At 41.6% G+C, this 19,823-nt stretch overlaps 1 protein-coding gene across 1 annotated transcript; it reads right to left on the reverse strand.

Annotated features, from left to right (window-relative positions):
* Positions 1–3,122: 3,122 nt before the first annotated feature.
* Positions 3,123–16,314, reverse strand: LOC120914622 (palmitoyltransferase ZDHHC9-like). Its single transcript, XM_040325305.1, has 7 exons — positions 15,905–16,314; positions 10,332–10,462; positions 9,579–9,716; positions 8,609–9,126; positions 6,856–6,959; positions 4,815–4,896; positions 3,123–3,814 (listed from the first exon to the last, which is right to left on the reverse strand). Exons 1-7 carry the CDS (start codon positions 16,069–16,071, stop codon positions 3,680–3,682), a joined length of 1,275 nt encoding a protein of 424 aa, XP_040181239.1. The 5' UTR covers positions 16,072–16,314; the 3' UTR covers positions 3,123–3,679.
* Positions 16,315–19,823: the final 3,509 nt, after the last annotated feature.

Genomic DNA, 19,823 nt, shown 5'->3' on the forward strand with positions numbered 1-19,823 from the left:
CATTAAAATGAATTAAATAGAAAACACTTCATGAACAATCAATAAATTGTTCATAGAATTTGTAAGAAGTATATTTTTTTTAAGTAAAAAATGAATGAAAAAACAAGCAAAAAAAACTAAATGGGATCATAATCCATCACCTTATAGGTCCAAAAATCTATAGATAATACAAATTACTATAATATTTTAGGTCAAAGACGAGTCCACAGTCTTCAAGGCCTTTGACATACATATAAAGTAAAAAATGAGCCATCATGCCAGGGTTAAAACAAAAAAACAAAAAAAAAGTACCACCAACATAAATTTTTACTATTTTTTCACATCAAGTTCAGTCAAGCTCGACTTTTTATCCATCCCTAAAAAAAAAAAAACACCAAAAACAACACACACACACACAATAAAAAAAATTACATAAAAAAACATAATAAAACCAAAAAAGAAAAAAGGGAATAAACAAACCTCAACTTTTACTCAACTGAACGGAGCCATATCCTTATATGGGCCTACTGGGAGAAATTTTAACTCTCCTCAAAATTCAAAAATGCATTCTTTATTTCTCAATCCAAGAAAAAATAAATAAAAAAAAAAGTGCAAACAATACAATGTAGCAACACTTTTTTTTACAGGGTCCAGTCTACAACTACTGGGTAATTATATTAAAATGAATTAAATAGAAAACACTTCATGAACAATCAAAAAATTGTTCATAGAATTTGTAAGAAGCACATTGTTTTTAGTACAAATAAATGGAAAAAAAAAAATAATCTATCATACTACATGTCCAAAAATGTCTATCATTAGATAATACAAATTACTGTAATATTTTAGGTCAAATATGAGTCTTTAAAGGCTTTCGACCAACATATATAAAAGTAATAAATGAACCATCATGCCGGGGTAAAAAAAAAATAGTACCACCAACATTAATTTTTACATTTTTTTCACATCAAGTTCAGTCAAGCTTGACTTTTTTTTTTTTTGTAGGGATGGATAAACATTCGAGCTTGACTGAACTTGATGTGAAAAAAAGAAAAAAAAATTGTAACAATGAATGTTGGTGGTACTCTTTAAAAAAAAAAAAAAAAAAAAACACAACAACAACAACAACAACAACAACAACAACAACAACTAAGAGTACCACCATGTATTCATGTTTACAATATATTCACATCAAGTTCAGTCAAGCTCGACTGTTTATCCATCCCTAAAAAATAAATAGAAAAAAACAAACAAAACAAAAAAAAGAACATAATAAAAATAAACAAATGCATACTAAAAAAAAAGGAACAAACCAACCTCAACTTTTACTCAACTGAACCATATTCGTATATAGGACTACTGTGAGAAATTTAAACTCTCCCAGAAATAAAGAATCATTCTTTATTTCTGGGAATCCAAGAAGGAAAATAAAAAATATCACAAGAGGGTGCAAACAATACAATGTAGCAACACTTGTTTTCAGGGTCCAGTCTACAACTACCGGGTAGGCATTAAAATGAATTAAATAGAAAAACACTTCATGAACAATCAATAAATTGTTCATAGAATTTGTAACAAGCACTTTTTTTTTTTTTTCATTTGTACTAAAAACAAACAAGGGGGGGGGGATAATAATCTAAAAAATGATCTATAGATAATACAAATTACTATAATATTTCAGGTCAAACTTGAGTCCACAGTCTTGAAGGCTTTAGACATATAAAGTCAAAGATGAGCAATCATGCCAGGGTTAAAAAAAAAAAAAAAAATTAAGAGTACCACCCACATAAATTTTTTAAAAAAATTCACATCAAGTTCAGTCAAGCTCGACTGGTTATCCATCCCTCAAACATAATAAAAACAATGCATAATAAATAAAAAAAACAAACAAACCTCAACTTTTACTCAACTGAACCATATTCTTATATAGGACTACTGGGAGAAATTTGAACTCTGCCAGAAATTAATAATCATTTTTTAATTTCTCAATCCAAGAAGGAAAAAAATAAAATAAAAATATCAAAAGAAGGTGCAAACAATACAATGTAGCAACGCTTTATTTTTTCAGGGTCCAGTTGTAAACTACCGGGTAATCATTAAAATGAATTAAATAGAAAACACTTCATGAACAATCAATAAATTGTTCATAGAATTTGTAAGTACCACCAACATAAATTTGTACTATTTTTTCACATCAAGTTCAGTCAAACTCGACTGTTTATCCATCCCTAAAAAATAAATAGAAAAAAACAAAAAAAGAACATAATAAAAATAAATAAACAAACACATATTAAAAAAAAAAAAAAAAAAAAAAAAAAAATAGGAACAAACAAACCTCAACTTTTACTCAACTGAGCCATATTCTTATATAGGACTAATGGGAGAAATTTTAACTCTCCCAGAAATTAAAAATCATTCTTTATTTCTCAATCCAAGAAGGAAAAAAATAAAAATATCAAAAGAAGGTGCAAACAATACAATGTAGCAACACTTTTTTTCAGGGTCCAGTTTACAACTACTGGGTAATCATTAAAATGAATTAAATAGAAAAACACTTTATGAACAATCAATAAATTATTAAAAAAAAACAAAAAAAAAATTAAACACCCTACACAGTCTTAAAACAAGGAATACAAAACTGGAGCAGCAATACATTTTTTTCCGATCTTCAGGAGGAAAGTGATCCAAAATGCCCCAAAAAAGGGGAAAACGAAAATAAAAAATAAGGTCGTCAGGGTGCTACCGGCCCAACTTCTATCTACAGAGATCTGCAAGACCACAGAAACCTACATCTTGATAATGGACGAGCTGAATATGGAATAAAATGGATTCACAGCACAAAGAACTAACATCTATTTTCAGGATTTTGGGATATAAAGTGGGGGAGGGGCTGGGGGTAGGAGGAGTGCAACTTTGGAAGGTCCAAATAATACGGTTTGCCCCAAAGATAGACTTGTAGAAGACGAGTACACATGGTCACCATTAGAACAACTTGCTTTGACATCCGTGAGAAAAAAAAAAAAAGTTCCAGGCCAGAAATGTGTTTGTCCTTCCGGCCACTTCGTAGTGTTTTTTTTTTTTTTTTTTTACATTATTTTTTTAGGCATGGCAATTTTAAATAAAAAGAAATGCATATTTTTTTGGATTAAGGTGCCAGTTATATGACACGTTGTCGTTACCCCGACTGACGGACCAGTTATATCCTCCTGCAGTGCAAGCGTTGGTCGGACGGATAGACTGCCAACAAGCTTCTCACGGTCGATCGGGGGAAAAATGCATAATAATACGAGTGTAAAAAGAAGTCCGAAGAACCAGCTCCCGAACAGAAGAAAACCAAAAAAAAAAAAAAACTAAGAAAAAAAAAACAAGACACTACACTAGGGGCCCAGCCGGGCTGGCCTCTCGTATTTTTTTGTAGCGCTCTCCAAGGGTTGAGTCATTGGCATTAGATTATTTTATTTTTTCCGAGGCTAGCACCTTTAGTCTTATTTTTCGTTGAGCGCTCTTCTCTATACCGATAAAGGATAAAATTCTTCATCTCGCAAGACAAAAATAAAAAATCACCTCCATGATGAACACAAGCAAAATACTAAAAAAAAAAAAAAAAAAATCTGTCGCTTTTTCACCGTCGTTGCAACAAAATGCGACAGGCGACTTTTTTTCCCACCCAGTTTTCACAGAGGAAACCTTTCAGGAGCGTCTACTTTTCTTTGTCCGGACTTCCTTCGGGGTCTTTGGGGATTTGAACAGTCATTTCGACGGCGTTGGGCTCCGTTGGTCCCACGGGAGGCTCGGTCTGCTCGGCTTCTGTTGGCATCAGCGGGACGGCGGCCACCTGCCGGCAATAAAAAAAAAAAAGACAACTTGGGGTTAAAAGAAAGAAAAGTTCTATTACAGGGGGCCAGTTTACTGTCCTTAAGACTTTAGGGGGGGGACCAGATTGTGGCCAGTGGGGATAGAAAACAATCCAGACTCACCATGAGTGAGAATAAACATGGCCTCATGTTTGGAGGTCAGTGGGAGGAGTGGCGCCCCCATGACCCGTGGGAGGAATGGCAACCCCCCATGACCCGTGGGGGGAATGGCACCCCCCCATGGCCCGTGGTCGGCAGGAAGGAACGGAGCCCCCATGGCCCGTGGTCGGCGGGAAGGAACGGAGCACCCATGGCCCGTGGTCGGCGAGAAGGAACGGAGCCCTCCCCAATATAAGGGATGATACAAATAGTGAAAAAGGGCTTACAATTCATTAGAGTATGAGGGAGGGTACAAGAGGTGAAAGGGCTTACAATTCATTAGAGTATGAGGGAGGGTACAAGAGGTGAAAGGGCTTACAATTCATTAGAGTATGAGGGAGGGTACAAGAGGTGAAAGAGCTTACAATCTAGGATGGCATAAAGGAGGATATGGTGGGCTGAAGAGTAAAAGGTCAGTCGAAGACAGAGGGGGGCCTCCAAAGACAGAGGGGGGCCTCCAAAGACAGAGGGGGGCCTCCAAAGACAGAGGGGGGCCTCCAAAGACAGAGGGGGGCCTCCAAAGACAGAGGGGGCCCCCAAAGACAGAGGGGGCCCCCAAAGACAGAGGGGGCCTCGAAAGACAGAGGGGGCCTCGAAAGACAGAGGGGGCCTCGAAAGACAGAGGGGGCCTCGAAAGACAGAGAGAAGACATAAGACATAGGGCATAGAACAGAAGTGATGTAACCATTTCCAGAATACATTCATCTGAGATGATTAGAAAACCTCAGTGGAAAATATGATATCATACCGACAAGAGACCGTTCAGCAATAAGATTTCTAGGAGGCGGTTTGGAATTTCTAAACAGTTTTGGACCAACTTACGGAATCTTGCAGCGGGGCTCCGTTTTCCGACTGCCCTGGAAGACTTAGAGGCTCCTGTAATATTCCTCGTCGGTCCAGCACACTACAAAGAGACAACGGGGGGGACAACATTCATCATCCTCAATAAAAGGCCATTTTAAAAGGCATGTACCAATATATAAATATATATAAAACTAAGTTGCAGAAAAATAAAAGCTCTCTCCAATTTTAAGAACAAGGCCAAACCTTATGTTGGATGAGAAGGCCTGGCTCGTCGTCTCTGCTCAAATTCATCCCAAAGGTGTTCTCTATCAGGTTGAGGTCAGGACTCGCTCATCCATGTCTTTATGGACCTTGCTTTGTGCACTGGTCCAAACCATTTGGTGGAGGGGGGTTGTTTTTCAGGAGTCTCTTTCTCTTAAGGCATGGGTCTTCAAACTATGGCCCTCCAGGTGTTCAGGAACTACAATTCCCATCATGCCCTGTCATGTCTGTGAATGTCAGAGTTTTACAATGCCTCTTGGGATGTGTCGTTTCGCAACAGCTGGAGGGCCGTAGTTTGAGGATGCCTGTCTTAAGGCATCAAAATACCATACCAACAGGAAGGGGTCAACTGTTTCCACAAAGTTGAGAGCACGGAATTGTACAAAATTTCTTAGTACGCCGACGCCTTAAGTGTTCCCTTCACTGGAACTAAGGGGCCAAGCCCAACCCCTAAAAAACAACCTCACACCATAATCCCCCCTTCCCCCACACCATAATCACCCCCTCCACCAAATGATTTGGACCAGTGCACAAAGGAAGATCCATAAAGACATGGATAAGAAAGTGAGGTGGAGCAACTGAACTCACAAATGCCCTTCTGGAAGAATGGTCAAACATTCCCAAAGAGACATTCCTAAACCTTGTGGACGGCCTTTCCAGAGGAGTTGAAGCTGTTATAGCTGTAAAGGGCGGAGCCAACTCAATATTGAACCCTACAGACTAAGACTGGGATGCCATTAAAGTTCATGTGCGTATAAAGGCAGGCGTCTCAATACTTTTGGCAATATAGTGAAGGTCCACCTATTTTTGGCTATATAGTAAGTGTGATGGTCTGGGGTCTACCCATTTGTTCATATGGTAGGTGTGATTGCTAGGGGTCCACCTATTTTTGGCCACATAGGTGTGATGGTTAGGGGGTCCTCCTATTTTAGGCCATATAGTAGGTGCGATGTTTAGGGGGTCCACCTATTTTTGGCCATATAGGTGTGATGGTCAGGGGGTCCATCTATTTTTGGCTATATAGTAGGTGTGATGGTTAGGGGTCCATCTATTTTTTGGCTATATAGTAGGTGTGAGGTTAGAGATCCGCCAATTTTTGGCCATATAGGTGTGATGGTTAGGGGGTCCATCTATTTTTGGCTATATAGTAGGTGTGATGGTTAGGGGTCCACCTATTTTTGGCTATACAGTAGGTGTGATGGTTAGGAGGTCCGCCAATTTTTGGCTGTATAGGTGTGATGGTTAGGGGGTCAATCTATTTTTTGGCTTTATAGTAGGTGTGAGGTTAGGGGTCCACCTATTTTTGGCCATATAGGTGTGATGGTCAGGGGGTCCACCTATTTTTTGGGCTATATAGTAGGTGTGATGGTTAGGGGTCCACCTACTTTAGGCCATGTAGTAGGTGCGATGGTTAGGGGGTCCACCTATTTTTGTCCATATAGTAGGTGTGATGGTTAGGGGTCCACCTATATTTCGTCATATAGTGTAGTGTACCTTTTTATTAGATTTGAATATTTTTCAATGTGACTTGAAATCCCCTCAGCCCTGCTGCATCCAGAATGAGGGACTCAGCCTTTTCTAACTCAGCGTTTTTAGCGTGCCACTTTTTTGGCAGGCAGCTGCTAAGACGCCGCATTGGCCGAGCTGCAGATTCACCACTTTGGATGAAGTAAAACATTGCACCAGAGACTGAAGAATTAAATTCCCTGCAGTGTCCAGACAATGTGCATTCTGCTATAGGAACTGAAAAGTTACTTTTCCACTGTCGACTATTAAAAGTAGAGTGCTGCCGCCATACCTGGGCTGAACAGGACCACACAACACTTCGCAGCAGTTCTTCATAAGGTTGCCATAACTGTACGGGTTCTGCACACGGTTTTTACCTGTCCAAGACCCTTTAATCTGCAGAGGATAAAGAGAGGAATGGTTATCAGAGAATTACCACTGTACAGGGAACACAAGGCAACTACTACCAGGTTGATGGATGTAACCGACGAGTGTGAATTGGCCCCTCTCAACCTTCTAACCCAAGAGGAACCCTTGAAATAATTTTCAAAGTCTTAAGAAAACCTGCTAAAAAATTATTTGAAAATGAGTGGGAAGAATTCCCCTTGGGGGTCAGTGGGAAGAAAACCCCCATTACATTAATAGTCAGAGGGAAAAAACACCCCCATTTTATTGCTGGCCAATGGGAAGAATGCCCATTACACTGGTGGTCAGTGGGAAGAAAAGCTCTACCACCATGGAGATGTGGAAATGCCCTCCCATTACATTGATAGCCAGTGGGAAGAATGCCCCCCATTCCGTTAATGGTTGTTGGGAAGAATGCCCCCCATTCCATTAATGGTTGTTGGGAAGAATGCCCCCCATTCCATTGATGATTGTTGGGAAGAATTCCCCCCATTCCATTGATGGCCTGTGAGAAGAATGCCCCCGTTACATTGGTGGTCAGTGGGAGGAATAGTGTCCCCCATCATTGGTGTCAGTGGGAGGAATAGTGTCCCATCATTGGTGTCAGTGGGGGGAATAGTGTCTTACAATTTTTTACAGTGGGGGGAATAATGCTCAATGAACTGGAAAAAAAGCAAGCAAAGGGTAGCATCCGGCCCATTATATCTATTTTTTTTGAATATATATATATATATATATATATATATATATATATATATATATATATATATATATATATATATATATATATATATATATATATATATATATATATATATATATATATATATAAAAATAGATATCATTAATTTTATTATTCTATCTATACACATATTTTTTAATCTTGTCCCGTTTTAAATATTTTAATTAAAAAAAAATTGATATATATATATATATATATATATATCAACTGTTGATCTGTAAATTTTAAAGCATCTGTACATTATTTTTCTGTATGGTTAAAAAAAAAAATCAGTTTTGGGCATTTCAAAAAATTTCAATTTCGTATGATTTAAAAAAAAATAATTAAATTTAAAATAGATTTTGTTTTTGCTTTTTGTGAAACATATTTTTAATAAGATGCATCTGGAGTAATCATCTATTGAAAAGATGGTTTTCTATTTAAGATACATTCAAATTTTAGTTTATTCAGCATGAAATGGAGCTTAGGTGTGTAGCATGAGGCTGTATATTATGCAATATTTACATTTTGTTGGTAAACTCATTCAATGAATCCAAACTGAGATAACAAAATGACACATAAGGATTATAAAAACAGAATCATCTCTTGAAGATACAGATATAAAAAGGACCTCAATGACCTGAAGACCACGCCCACCTCTAATGGATAAAGCACCTCCAGGTAGAGAAAGGTTTGCTCTGGTCAGATTTAAAGATGAAGCCTACAAAGCAACACCTTCCACATTTCTCGCCTAGGTGAAAATAATGCCGGGGGCCCCTACTGCCCTTTGTGGCACCCCGGCGCACAGATATCTAGCAGAGCTTTGGGTGCCGACGGCCCAGCAACACATCCGTACACATGAGAGTTTCCCCGGACAGCAAAGACACACATTCCCATCTGGGCGCACGGCCGACCCAACCTTCCCATCTGGGCGCACGGCAGACCCAACCTTCCCATCTGGGCGCACGGCAGACCCAACCTTCCCATCTGGGCGCACGGCAGACCCAACCTTCCCATCTGGGCGCACGGCAGACCCAACCTTCCCATCTGGGCGCACGGCCGACCCAACCTTCCCATCTGGGCGCACGGCAGACCCAACCTTCCCATCTGGGCGCACGGCAGACCCAACCTTCCCATCTGGGCGCACGGCAGACCCAACCTTCCCATCTGGGCGCACGGTAGACCCAACCTTCCCATCTGGGCGCACGGTAGACCCAACCTTCCCATCTGGGCGCACGGTAGACCCAACCTTCCCATCTGGACGCACGGTAGACCCAACCTTCCCATCTGGGCGCACGGTAGACCCAACCTTCCCATCTGGGCGCACGGTAGACCCAACCTTCCCATCTGGGCGCACGGCAGACCCAACCTTCCCATCTGGGCGCACGGCAGACCCAACCTTCCCATCTGGGCGCACGGCAGACCCAACCTTCCCACCTGGGTGCACGGTATACCCAACATGCCCAACTGGGCACACAGTATGCCCACCTGGGCGCACAGTATACCCAACATACCCGTGAGGGTACATTATATAACACTCCCATCTGGGTGAACTGAATACCCAACATTCCCATCTGGGTATATTGTAAAAAGAGTGGGTGAATTTCCCAAAACAGGGACATGGACCGAAGTACAAACCTGACAGGGGTTCCAATACCTCTCCATTAAAAAAAAAAAAAAAAAGAAGAAGCTAGTGCTCCCATTGGAAAGTTTCTGTATACCCGACACGCCCACCTGGCCCCTTTTTAATATTCATCTGATCCATTTACTGCACAGAACAGACATCACTAATACGCAAACATGGCCGAATTCTAAATAACCATTTGCACGTGGAGGCCGCATTCTGCTGTAACAAAAAAATTGAAGTGGAAGGAGGTGGAGGGACTCACCGAGGACGACATAGACGATGTTGAAGGCGAATATGTAGATTGTCAGAAGGGACAAGGACAGGATGAAGAGGTAGAAGTATCGGTAATTCCTCTTTCCAACGCAGTTCCCCACCCATGGACAATGATGGTCAAAACGCTCTGCGGAGACACCGAACACAAACATAGATTACAGGAGGAAAAAAAAAAAAAAAAAAATCTAAACTGTAGACCCAACATTCTCATCTGTGTACATACATCCAACACGTCCATTTTTGGTACATTGTATACCCAACCCTGTGCACTCAACCCTCCCAACTGAGTAACCTGCGTACACAACCTTCCCATTTGGGTACATTGTTGACCCAACACTCCTCTTTTGGTCAACTAGACCCAACACTCCTCTTTCGGTCAACTAGACCCAACACTCCTCTTTCGGTCAACTAGACCCAACACTCCTATTTTGGTCAACTAGACCCAACACTCCTATTTTGGTCAACTAGACCCAACATTCCTATTTTGGTCAACTAGACCCAACACTCCTCTTTCGGTCAACTAGACCCAACACTCCTCTTTCGGTCAACTAGACCCAACACTCCTCTTTCGGTCAACTAGACCCAACATTCTAAACTGTGTACATAATACACCTAACATGTCCATTTGGGTACATTGTAGACCGAACATTCTATTTTTGGTACATTGTATACCCAACAGTCCCATTTGGATACATTGTATACCCAACATTGCATTTGGGTACAGCGGTTTCTAGTCACTCACCCACACAGTTATCACATATACTGCAGTGCGACGCTCGAGGAGGCCTGAAGATTTTGCACGTGTAGCAATATTTCAGCTTGACTATCTGATTGTTGATTTGAACATTTCTAATACGACAGGGACATTCTTCTCACTGATCACCAATGTAAGGGACATTCTTCTCACTGATCACCAATGTAAGGGACATTCTTCTCACTGATCAATGTAAGGGACATTCTTCCCACTGATCACCAATGTAAGGGACATTCTTCCCACTGATCACCAATGTAAGGAACATTCTTCCCACTGATCACCAATGTAAGGAACATTCTTCTCACTGATCACCAATGTAAAGGACATTCTTCCCACTGATCACCAATGTAAGGGACATTCTTCCCACTGATCACCAATGTAAGGGACATTCTTCCCACTGATCACCAATGTAAGGGACATTCTTCCCACTGATCACCAATGTAAGGGACATTCTTTCCACTGATCACCAATGTAAGGGACATTCTTCTCACTGATCACCAATGTAAGGGACATTCTTCTCACTGATCACCAATGTAAGGAACATTCTTCTCACTGATCACCAATGTAAGGAACATTCTTCTCACTGATCACCAATGTAAGGAACATTCTTCTCACTGATCACCAATGTAAGGAACATTCTTCCCACTGATCACCAATGTAAGGAACATTCTTCTCACTGATCACCAATGTAAGGAACATTCTTCCCACTGATCACCAATGTAAGGGACATTCTTCCCACTGATCACCAATGTAAGGGACATTCTTCTCACTGATCACCAATGTAAGGAACATTCTTCTCACTGATCACCAATGTAAGGGACATTCTTCTCACTGATCACCAATGTAAGGAACATTCTTCTCACTGATCACCAATGTAAGGGACATTCTTCCCACTGATCACCAATGTAAGGAACATTCTTCCCACTGATCACCAATGTAAGGGACATTCTTCCCACTGATCACCAATGTAAGGAGCATTCTTCTCACTGATCACCAATGTAAGGGACATTCTTCTCACTGATCACCAATGTAAGGGACATTCTTCTCACTGATCACCAATGTAAGGGACATTCTTCTCACTGATCACCAATGTAAGGGACATTCTTCTCACTGATCACCAATGTAAGGGACATTCTTCCCACTGATCACCAATGTAAGGAACATTCTTCCCACTGATCACCAATGTAAGGGACATTCTTCTCACTGACCACCAATGTAAGGAACATTCTTCTCACTGAGTTCAGAAAGCTTAACATGATTTAAAGGGTTCAGCTGGGCTAATAAACCCAACCCCATCCCCCACAACAGGAAGACCTATCTTGGGACACGTCTGCGTGGCCATCATGATAAGATGAAGGGTTGCAAAAGATTTGAGTATTGTGGTGGGGAGATGAGCACGACTACTGTACACGTGGGAGGGGCCAGTTATTTGTCAAAGACATTGTTCCTGCTTTTGTACATTTTATAGTTTTTTTTTATTACCTTTTAGTGAATGCGTTTGCTACATTCAACCCCCCCCTTTCTTTTCACCTGCTGATCCTGCTAGTAACACACTTCCTATCCTAGGGGTGACAACCCTCACTACACTACATCTATAGGAGGAGCAATGTTGTCACCCTAGGTAGGACAAGACCACAGAAAACTCGCCCTCCCATCTTCTCCATTATAAAGTGGAACCTCGAATTACATAATCAGTTCCAGGAGAATGCTCGCGATCCAAAGCGCTTGCATATCAAAGCGAGTTTCCCCATTGAAGTCAATGGAAATGAAAATAATTTGTTCCGCATTGACTTCAATGGCATGCAATTCCACTTGCGGCCAGAGGTTGGTGGGGGGGGGGGCGCCAGAGAGCCTCGGAAACGGCCGTAAAGGCTCGAAGACACCTTGGCTGACCTCGGAAAGGCTCGGGTATTTCCGCGTCTTTCCGAGCATTCCCGAACGGCGCCGTTCGGCTACAGCGACGGCCCCCCCCCACCTCAGGCCAAGCACGTTATTGCGCACCGTTTTGGCCTGAATCCTGCTCGTGTTAGGACCGAGTTAGTATTTTTTTTTATATACACAGCGCTTGTATTGCGGAATGTTCTTTAACCGAGAGCTGGAAATAATGTAACTGATAACTTCCTCCGCGCTCTGCCAGTGCTGACCGTTATCAGCTGACAAAAATCCTGCCAGGATCAGTGGGTATTTGTTTTTTTTTTAATTTTTACACTTATCGACTTTGGACAAAAAGTCGCATGACAAGTCGCAGCCCATTGATTTCAATGGTCACCCTGTTCCAATCTATGGGACTTCACCGCTTGCCGACCAGCGCACGACGATTTACGTTGACACACACAGGCAAATGGGCGTACCTGTACGTCCCTTTAAATTTGCCGCCCAGTGGTCGCGCATGCGCCCGCCTCGTGAGTGCGAATTTAAAGGGATGTTCTGGAGCCGGGCCCATGATGGCGGTCGGCAAAGGCAGAACAGGGAGATGCCTTTGTAAGCAAGGCATTCCCCCTGTTCTGCCTAGTGACAGGACACTGATCTACTGCTCCCTGTGATCGCTGGCTTGTCACTGGTAGCCCCTCCCCCTCACCATTAGAACACAACCCTAGGACACACTTAACCCCTTCAGCGCCACCTAGTGGTTAACCCCTTCACTGCCAGTGGCATTTACACAGCAATCAGAGCATTTTTAAAGCACCAATCTTTGTAAAAATGACAATGGCCCCAAAACAGTGTCCGCCGTAATCTCGCAGTCACGATTAAAAAATAAAAAAAGCAGAAAACTATCCCCTATTTTGTAAACGCTATAACTTTTGGCAAACCAATCGATAAACGCTTATTGCGATTTTTTTTTACCAAAATAATGTATAAGAATACGTATCGGCCTAAACTGAGGAAAAAAATATATATATATTTTTGACATTTTTGGGGGATATTTATTAGAGAAAAAAGTAAAAAAGTTATTTTTTTTTCAAAATTGACGCTCTATTTTTGTTTATAGCGCAAAAAATACAAAAAAAACACAGAGGTGATCAAACACCACCAAAAGAAAGCTTTATTTGTGGGAAAAAAAGGACGCCAATTTTGTTTGGAAGCCACGTCGCACGACCGCGCAATTGTCGGTTAAAGCAACGCAGTGCCGAATCGCCAAAAAAATTCCCTGGTCAGGAAGGGGGGTAAATTCTTCCGGGGCTGAAGCGGTTAAAGTCGTAGCAACTTTGAAAAAGGTTCCTTGCACTACTTTGACGCAACTTAAGCGCCAGAGAGTGTAAAAGTTACAGGAAATTCCCTCCAAAGTTGCACTTCATACATTCTGACAGATGACCACATGTACATTCAAAGCGACAGAAAACCACATGTACAATCAGAGTAGGGGGTGCAACGGATCATCATTGATCTGTGAGCTGAACGGGCTGCTGCGTTCCGATCGACACACCGCGCGATTCCGCGGATTGCGGCCATAGAAAAGGCTGCAGCTTCGGTGTAGCGCAGGAGTGCCGGACATCTTGGTACACCCGGTGGCAACGGCCTAGGTGAGATGTAGGGAGACGACTTGGACATTACAGTGGGGGGGAGGTGACAGACATTACAGAGGGGGGGGGAGGTGACATGGAAATTACAGTGGGGGGGAGATGACATGGAAATTACAGTGGGGGGGAGATGACATGGAAATTACAGAGGGGGGGGGAGGCGACATGGAAATTACAGAGGGGGGGGGGAGGTGACAGACATTACAGAGGGGGGGAGGTGACAGACATTACAGAGGGGGGGGAGGTGACAGACATTACAGAGGGGGGGTGGTGACAGACATTAGAGGGGGGGAGATGACATAGACATTACAGGGGGGGGGGAGATGACGTAGACATTACAGGGGGGGGGGGGGGAGATGAAGTAGACATTACAGAGGGGGGGGGGGAGGTGACGTAAACATTACAGTGGGGGGAGGTGACAGACATTACAGTGGGGGGAGGTGACAGACATTACAGTGGGGGGAGGTGACGTAAACATTACAGTTGGGGGAGGTGACGTAAACATTACAGTTGGGGGGAGGTGACGTAAACATTACAGTGGGGGGAGGTGACGTAAACATTACAGTGGGGGGAGGTGACGTAAACATTACAGTGGGGGGAGGTGACGTAAACATTACAGTGGGGGGAGGAGACGTAAACATTACAGTGGGGGGAGGAGACAGATATTACAGTGGGGGGAGGAGACAGATATTACAGTGGGGGGAGGAGACAGATATTACAGTGGGGGGAGGAGACAGATATTACAGTGGGGGGAGGAGACAGATATTACAGTGGGGGGAGGAGACAGATATTACAGTGGGGGGAGGAGACAGATATTACAGTGGGGGGGGGGAGACGACAGATATTACAGTGGGGGGGGGAGACGACAGATATTACAGTGGGGGGGGGAGACAGATATTACAGTGGGGGGGGGAGATGACAGATATTACAGTGGGGGGGGGAGATGACAGATATTACAGTGGGGGGGGGAGATGACAGATATTACAGTGGGGGGGGGAGATGACAGATATTACAGTGGGGGGGGGAGATGACAGATATTACAGTGGGGGGGAGATGACAGATATTACAGTGGGGGGGAGATGACAGATATTACAGTGGGGGGGAGATGACGTAGACATTACAGTGGGGGGGAGATGACGTAGACATTACAGTGGGGGGGAGATGACGTAGATATTACAGTGGGGGGGAGATGACGTAGATATTACAGTGGGGGGGAGATGACGTAGATATTACAGTGGGGGGGAGATGACGTAGATATTACAGTGGGGGGGAGATGACGTAGATATTACAGTGGGGGGGAGATGACGTAGATATTACAGTGGGGGGGAGATGACAGATATTACAGTGGGGGGGGGAGATGACGTAGACATTACAGTGGGGGGGGAGATGACGTAGACATTACAGTGGGGGGGGAGATGACGTAGACATTACAGTGGGGGGGGAGATGACGTAGACATTACAGTGGGGGGGGAGATGACGTAGACATTACAGTGGGGGGGAGATGACGTAGACATTACAGTGGGGGGGAGATGACGTAGACATTACAGTGGGGGGGAGATGACGTAGATATTACAGTGGGGGGGAGATGACGTAGATATTACAGTGGGGGGGAGATGACGTAGATATTACAGTGGGGGGGAGATGACGTAGATATTACAGTGGGGGGGAGATGACGTAGATATTACAGTGGGGGGGGAGATGACGTAGATATTACAGTGGGGGGGGGGGAGATGACACAGATATTACAGTGGGGGGGGAGATGACAGATATTACAGTGGGGGGAGATGACGTAGAGATTACAGTGGGGGGGAGATGACGTAGAGATTACAGTGGGGGAGAGATGACGTAGAGATTACAGTGGGGGGGAGATGACAGACATTACAGTGGGGACTATATATGGTGGTGAACCGAAAAATGATCCAATCCATGACTCCGATCCAAAGAACGATCCAAACCGTGAGTTTTTGATCCGTTGCACCCTCAATTCAAAGTGACAGAAAACCACATGCACATTCTAGGCCAGAAAAAAGAACCCACACTTACTCGAAGGCAAAGAAGAGCGCGCACGTCCCCATGATGAGGATGAGCGTCAGGTAGAAGATACCCTTCTGTCTGGCCATCATGACGCGCCCGTCGCAGCAGAAGCTGTTCTTGCCCGGTAATTTCTCCCATTTTCTAGTCACTTTCTTCCTCACCGTCATAACCGACATGGTTGCGCTGTAACGCTTTGGCGTTGGGTTTGGCGGTCCCTCCCCTTCCGTTGTGCTCCCCCTTAGGGCGACGCTATCCCAAGCTCTTCCGCTCTGACCAGGCTGGGCACGGCAACATATTAATCACAAAGGATGACCTGCAAGAAATGGAAACGGTTAGATCAACCGCGTTCAGAAAAAAGTCACACCGAGATCTGTAGGTGCGAAAACATTTCATTTGAAAATAAAAAACGGTCTTCCTGGTCTGCGTGTATCAGAGGTCTTCATCAGGAGGAAGGAGGTCCAGATTCCTCTAGAGATTTTTATATCACTAGAGGGGTCACCAGCAGGAGGAAGGAGGTCCTGATTCCTCTATATAGATCTTTATATCACTAGAGGGGTCTTCATCAGGGGGAAGGAGGTCCTGATTCCTCTATATAGATCCGTATATCACTAGAGAGGTCTTCATCAGGGGGAAGGGGGTCCTGATTACTCTATATAGATCTTTATATCACTAGAGGGGTCTTCATCAGGGGGAAGGGGGTCCTGATTCCTCTATATCTTCTAGATTGTAAGCTCTAACGAGCAGGGCCCTCTGATCCCTCCTGTATTGATTGTATTGTGACTGTACTGTCTTCCCTGATGTAAAGCGCTGCACAAACTGTTGGCGCTATATAAATCCTGTATAATAATAATAATAATATATAGATCTTTATATCACTAGAGGGGTCTTCATCAGGGGGAAGGGGGTCCTGATTCCTCTATATAGATCTTTATTAATAGAGGGGTCTTCATCAGGAGGAAGGGGGTCTTAATATGTACAGTTGGGGAATATGAAGGGAAACGGGGACACCACAGAAGCCTTTAAATACATAAAGTGAATGAATAAGGTTCAGGAGGGCAAGATTTTCAGCAGGACACCAAGATCAAGGACACGGGGACATGTCCTCAACTAATCAGGGAGGAAAGTTCTAAACTATCCTTCGAAAAAAACAAATCGTTTTATTTATTTATTTTTTACCCAAAGAGTAGTTGATGCTTGAACAGTTTTCCAGCAGAGGTAGCGAGTCATTCAACAGAAAGCGGATTCAGACATGCTTGAGAAAAATATAAAATAAAAAAATATATAATAAAATACAACAAAAATATAAATTAAATATAAAACCTAAAATATAAAATTAAAACCTAATATATAAATTAAAAATTTACATTATATAAAAAACATTTAATTTTTTTTATGTATTTTGATATCTTTATATATTTTAAAAGATATCTTTATATATTTTGATATATAAAGATATCCATCTATTAAAAAAATTATATAATAGATATCTTTATATATCTATTAAAATATATAAAAAAGAAAATCTATTAAAAAAAAATATATATATATATATATATATATATATATTTTTTTTTTAAATAGATTTTCTTTTTTATATATTTTAATAGATATATAAAAGATATCTAAAACAATGCCACACTAGGCCTAGTGGCACACCTCAGCGCCAGGTTGCACAGCCACAAATGATATATTGACAAATAAATCAATCACCCAGAGGTTAATAATCTGACAAATAACCTCTAAGCAGTTAGACCAATATAGATATATTAGTATTTACCAAATTATACTAAAAACAGGCAAATATTGTGTGAAAGCAGCTATTTAAAACATACTATCAAAAGACGTATGCATCAAAACATAATAATGAAAGAACCACTATAAAAAACAAAAAGTTCAATATGGTCAAACAGCGCTGAAAAATTGGTTGTAAATGTCCAATTTCAAAATTGGACATTTACAAACAATTTTTCAGCGCTGTTTGACCATAAAAGATATCTATTAAAATATATAAAAAAAAAATCTATTAAAATATAAATAAAAACAAAAATCTATTAAAATATATATAAAAACAAAAATCGATTAAAATATATATAAAAAAAAATCTATTAAAATTAGTGCTGTCAAACGATTAAAATTTTTAATCGCATTAATGTCATAGTTAACTCACGATTAATTCGTCATAAATTTTGATCGCCGTTTTCTAGCTGATCTAAAACCATTTTTGACATAAAGGGACACTTTTGGACAATCTACAGTTTTCAGGCAGAAAGAACAGTTTTTATTTTATAAAAGAACATGTAGGACACTGGGCAGACCACTAGGGACAAGGGGGGGTGTGTATTTTTTACATACAGTACTGTAATCTATAAGATTACAGTATACTGAGTGTATTGTGTTTGTTTACTTTTTTGAATTTGGCGCCGTTCTCCGCTCCCGTGCGTCGTAACGTCGCAGGGAACGGAGATCGGCGGCACACAGACACTGTGAATCGAGCGAGGAGGACCCGCTCGATCACACAGCGGGGTGGCAACGCTGGATCCAGGGACAAGGTGAGTAACTTACCTGTGAATCCAGCGAGAAGGTAAGCCGCGCCGCTGCACACTCTGCACGTCCACCCCGAGCGTTAATCGCGCGATAAAAATATTGACGGCGTTAACATGGGTTTGCGTTAACGCCGTTAATATCGCGTTTAACGCACAGCACTAATTAAAATATATAAAAACAAAAATCTATTAAAATATATAAAAACAAAAATCTATTAAAATATATATTAAAAAAAATCTATTAAATATATATAAAAAAAATCTATTAAAAAAATTATATATATATATATATAGACAAGATATAGATATATCCATCTATCTCTCCATACACACAAAAAAAAAAATTTATATATATATATATATATATATATATATATATATATATATATATATATATATATATATATATATATATATATATATATATATATATATATAAAATATTATATACTCACACCAAAAAAATCTAAATATATATTAAAATAAAAATATATAAAAATCTAAATATATATTAAAATAATATATATATATATATATATATATATATACACATACATATACATATATACATATATATATATATACACACACACACACACACACACATACATACACACATAATATTGGGGCAGACTTGGACCACTTTGTCTTTTTCTAGGTTTCTCCTCCGTACGCCAACGTGGTACCCACAAGTTTCCATCGCCGATCCCCTCCATACACGCCACGCTCACAGCTAGAGATCGGCGTGAACCGTGTCAGGATTCTGACGGCTCCAATCCGGCGACTTCCACACACGCTAAAGCAGTTTATCAGCTCATTCCGGGAACGTTTCTTGCAGCTTCACAGCAATTAGGCTGCATTCACACCTGAGCGTCGGTCGTTCGGCGTTTTTTTCTGCGTTTTTTTCCCGGCGTTTTGTCGCGTGTATTCATGCTTATTTGAGCGTTTGCATACAGCGTTGTCCAACGTTTTTGTACTTTGACGTTTTTTATTTTAGCCAATAGGAAAAACTATCATCTTTTCATCACTTGTTGCTATGTTGGTAGATTTTTTTAATCTTCTGCATGGGCGACAAGTTCTATTGATAAAAGTGACGAAACGCCCGTAGCAAACGCCCGTTGTCGCGCAAGTCGCTTGAATCGAGCGTTTCCATTACTTTCTATGGGAAATGGAAACGCTCAAATACGCCCGATACGCGCGACAAAAAAGGGTCCGGAACTTTTTTGGCGATGGGCGTCAGGCGCATCAGCGTACAGATGTGAACCATCCCCATAGACTTTAATGTATTTTGGTCCCTCTGGCGTTTGTGAGCGTCGCGCTACAGGCGACAAAACGCCTAGGTGTGAATGGGCTCTAAGGCGATTCCCTGACCGGCGATGAAACGT

The sequence above is a fragment of the Rana temporaria genome, chromosome 9 (assembly GCF_905171775.1).
Source record: "Rana temporaria chromosome 9, aRanTem1.1, whole genome shotgun sequence".
Taxonomy (NCBI): Eukaryota; Metazoa; Chordata; class Amphibia; order Anura; family Ranidae; genus Rana; species Rana temporaria.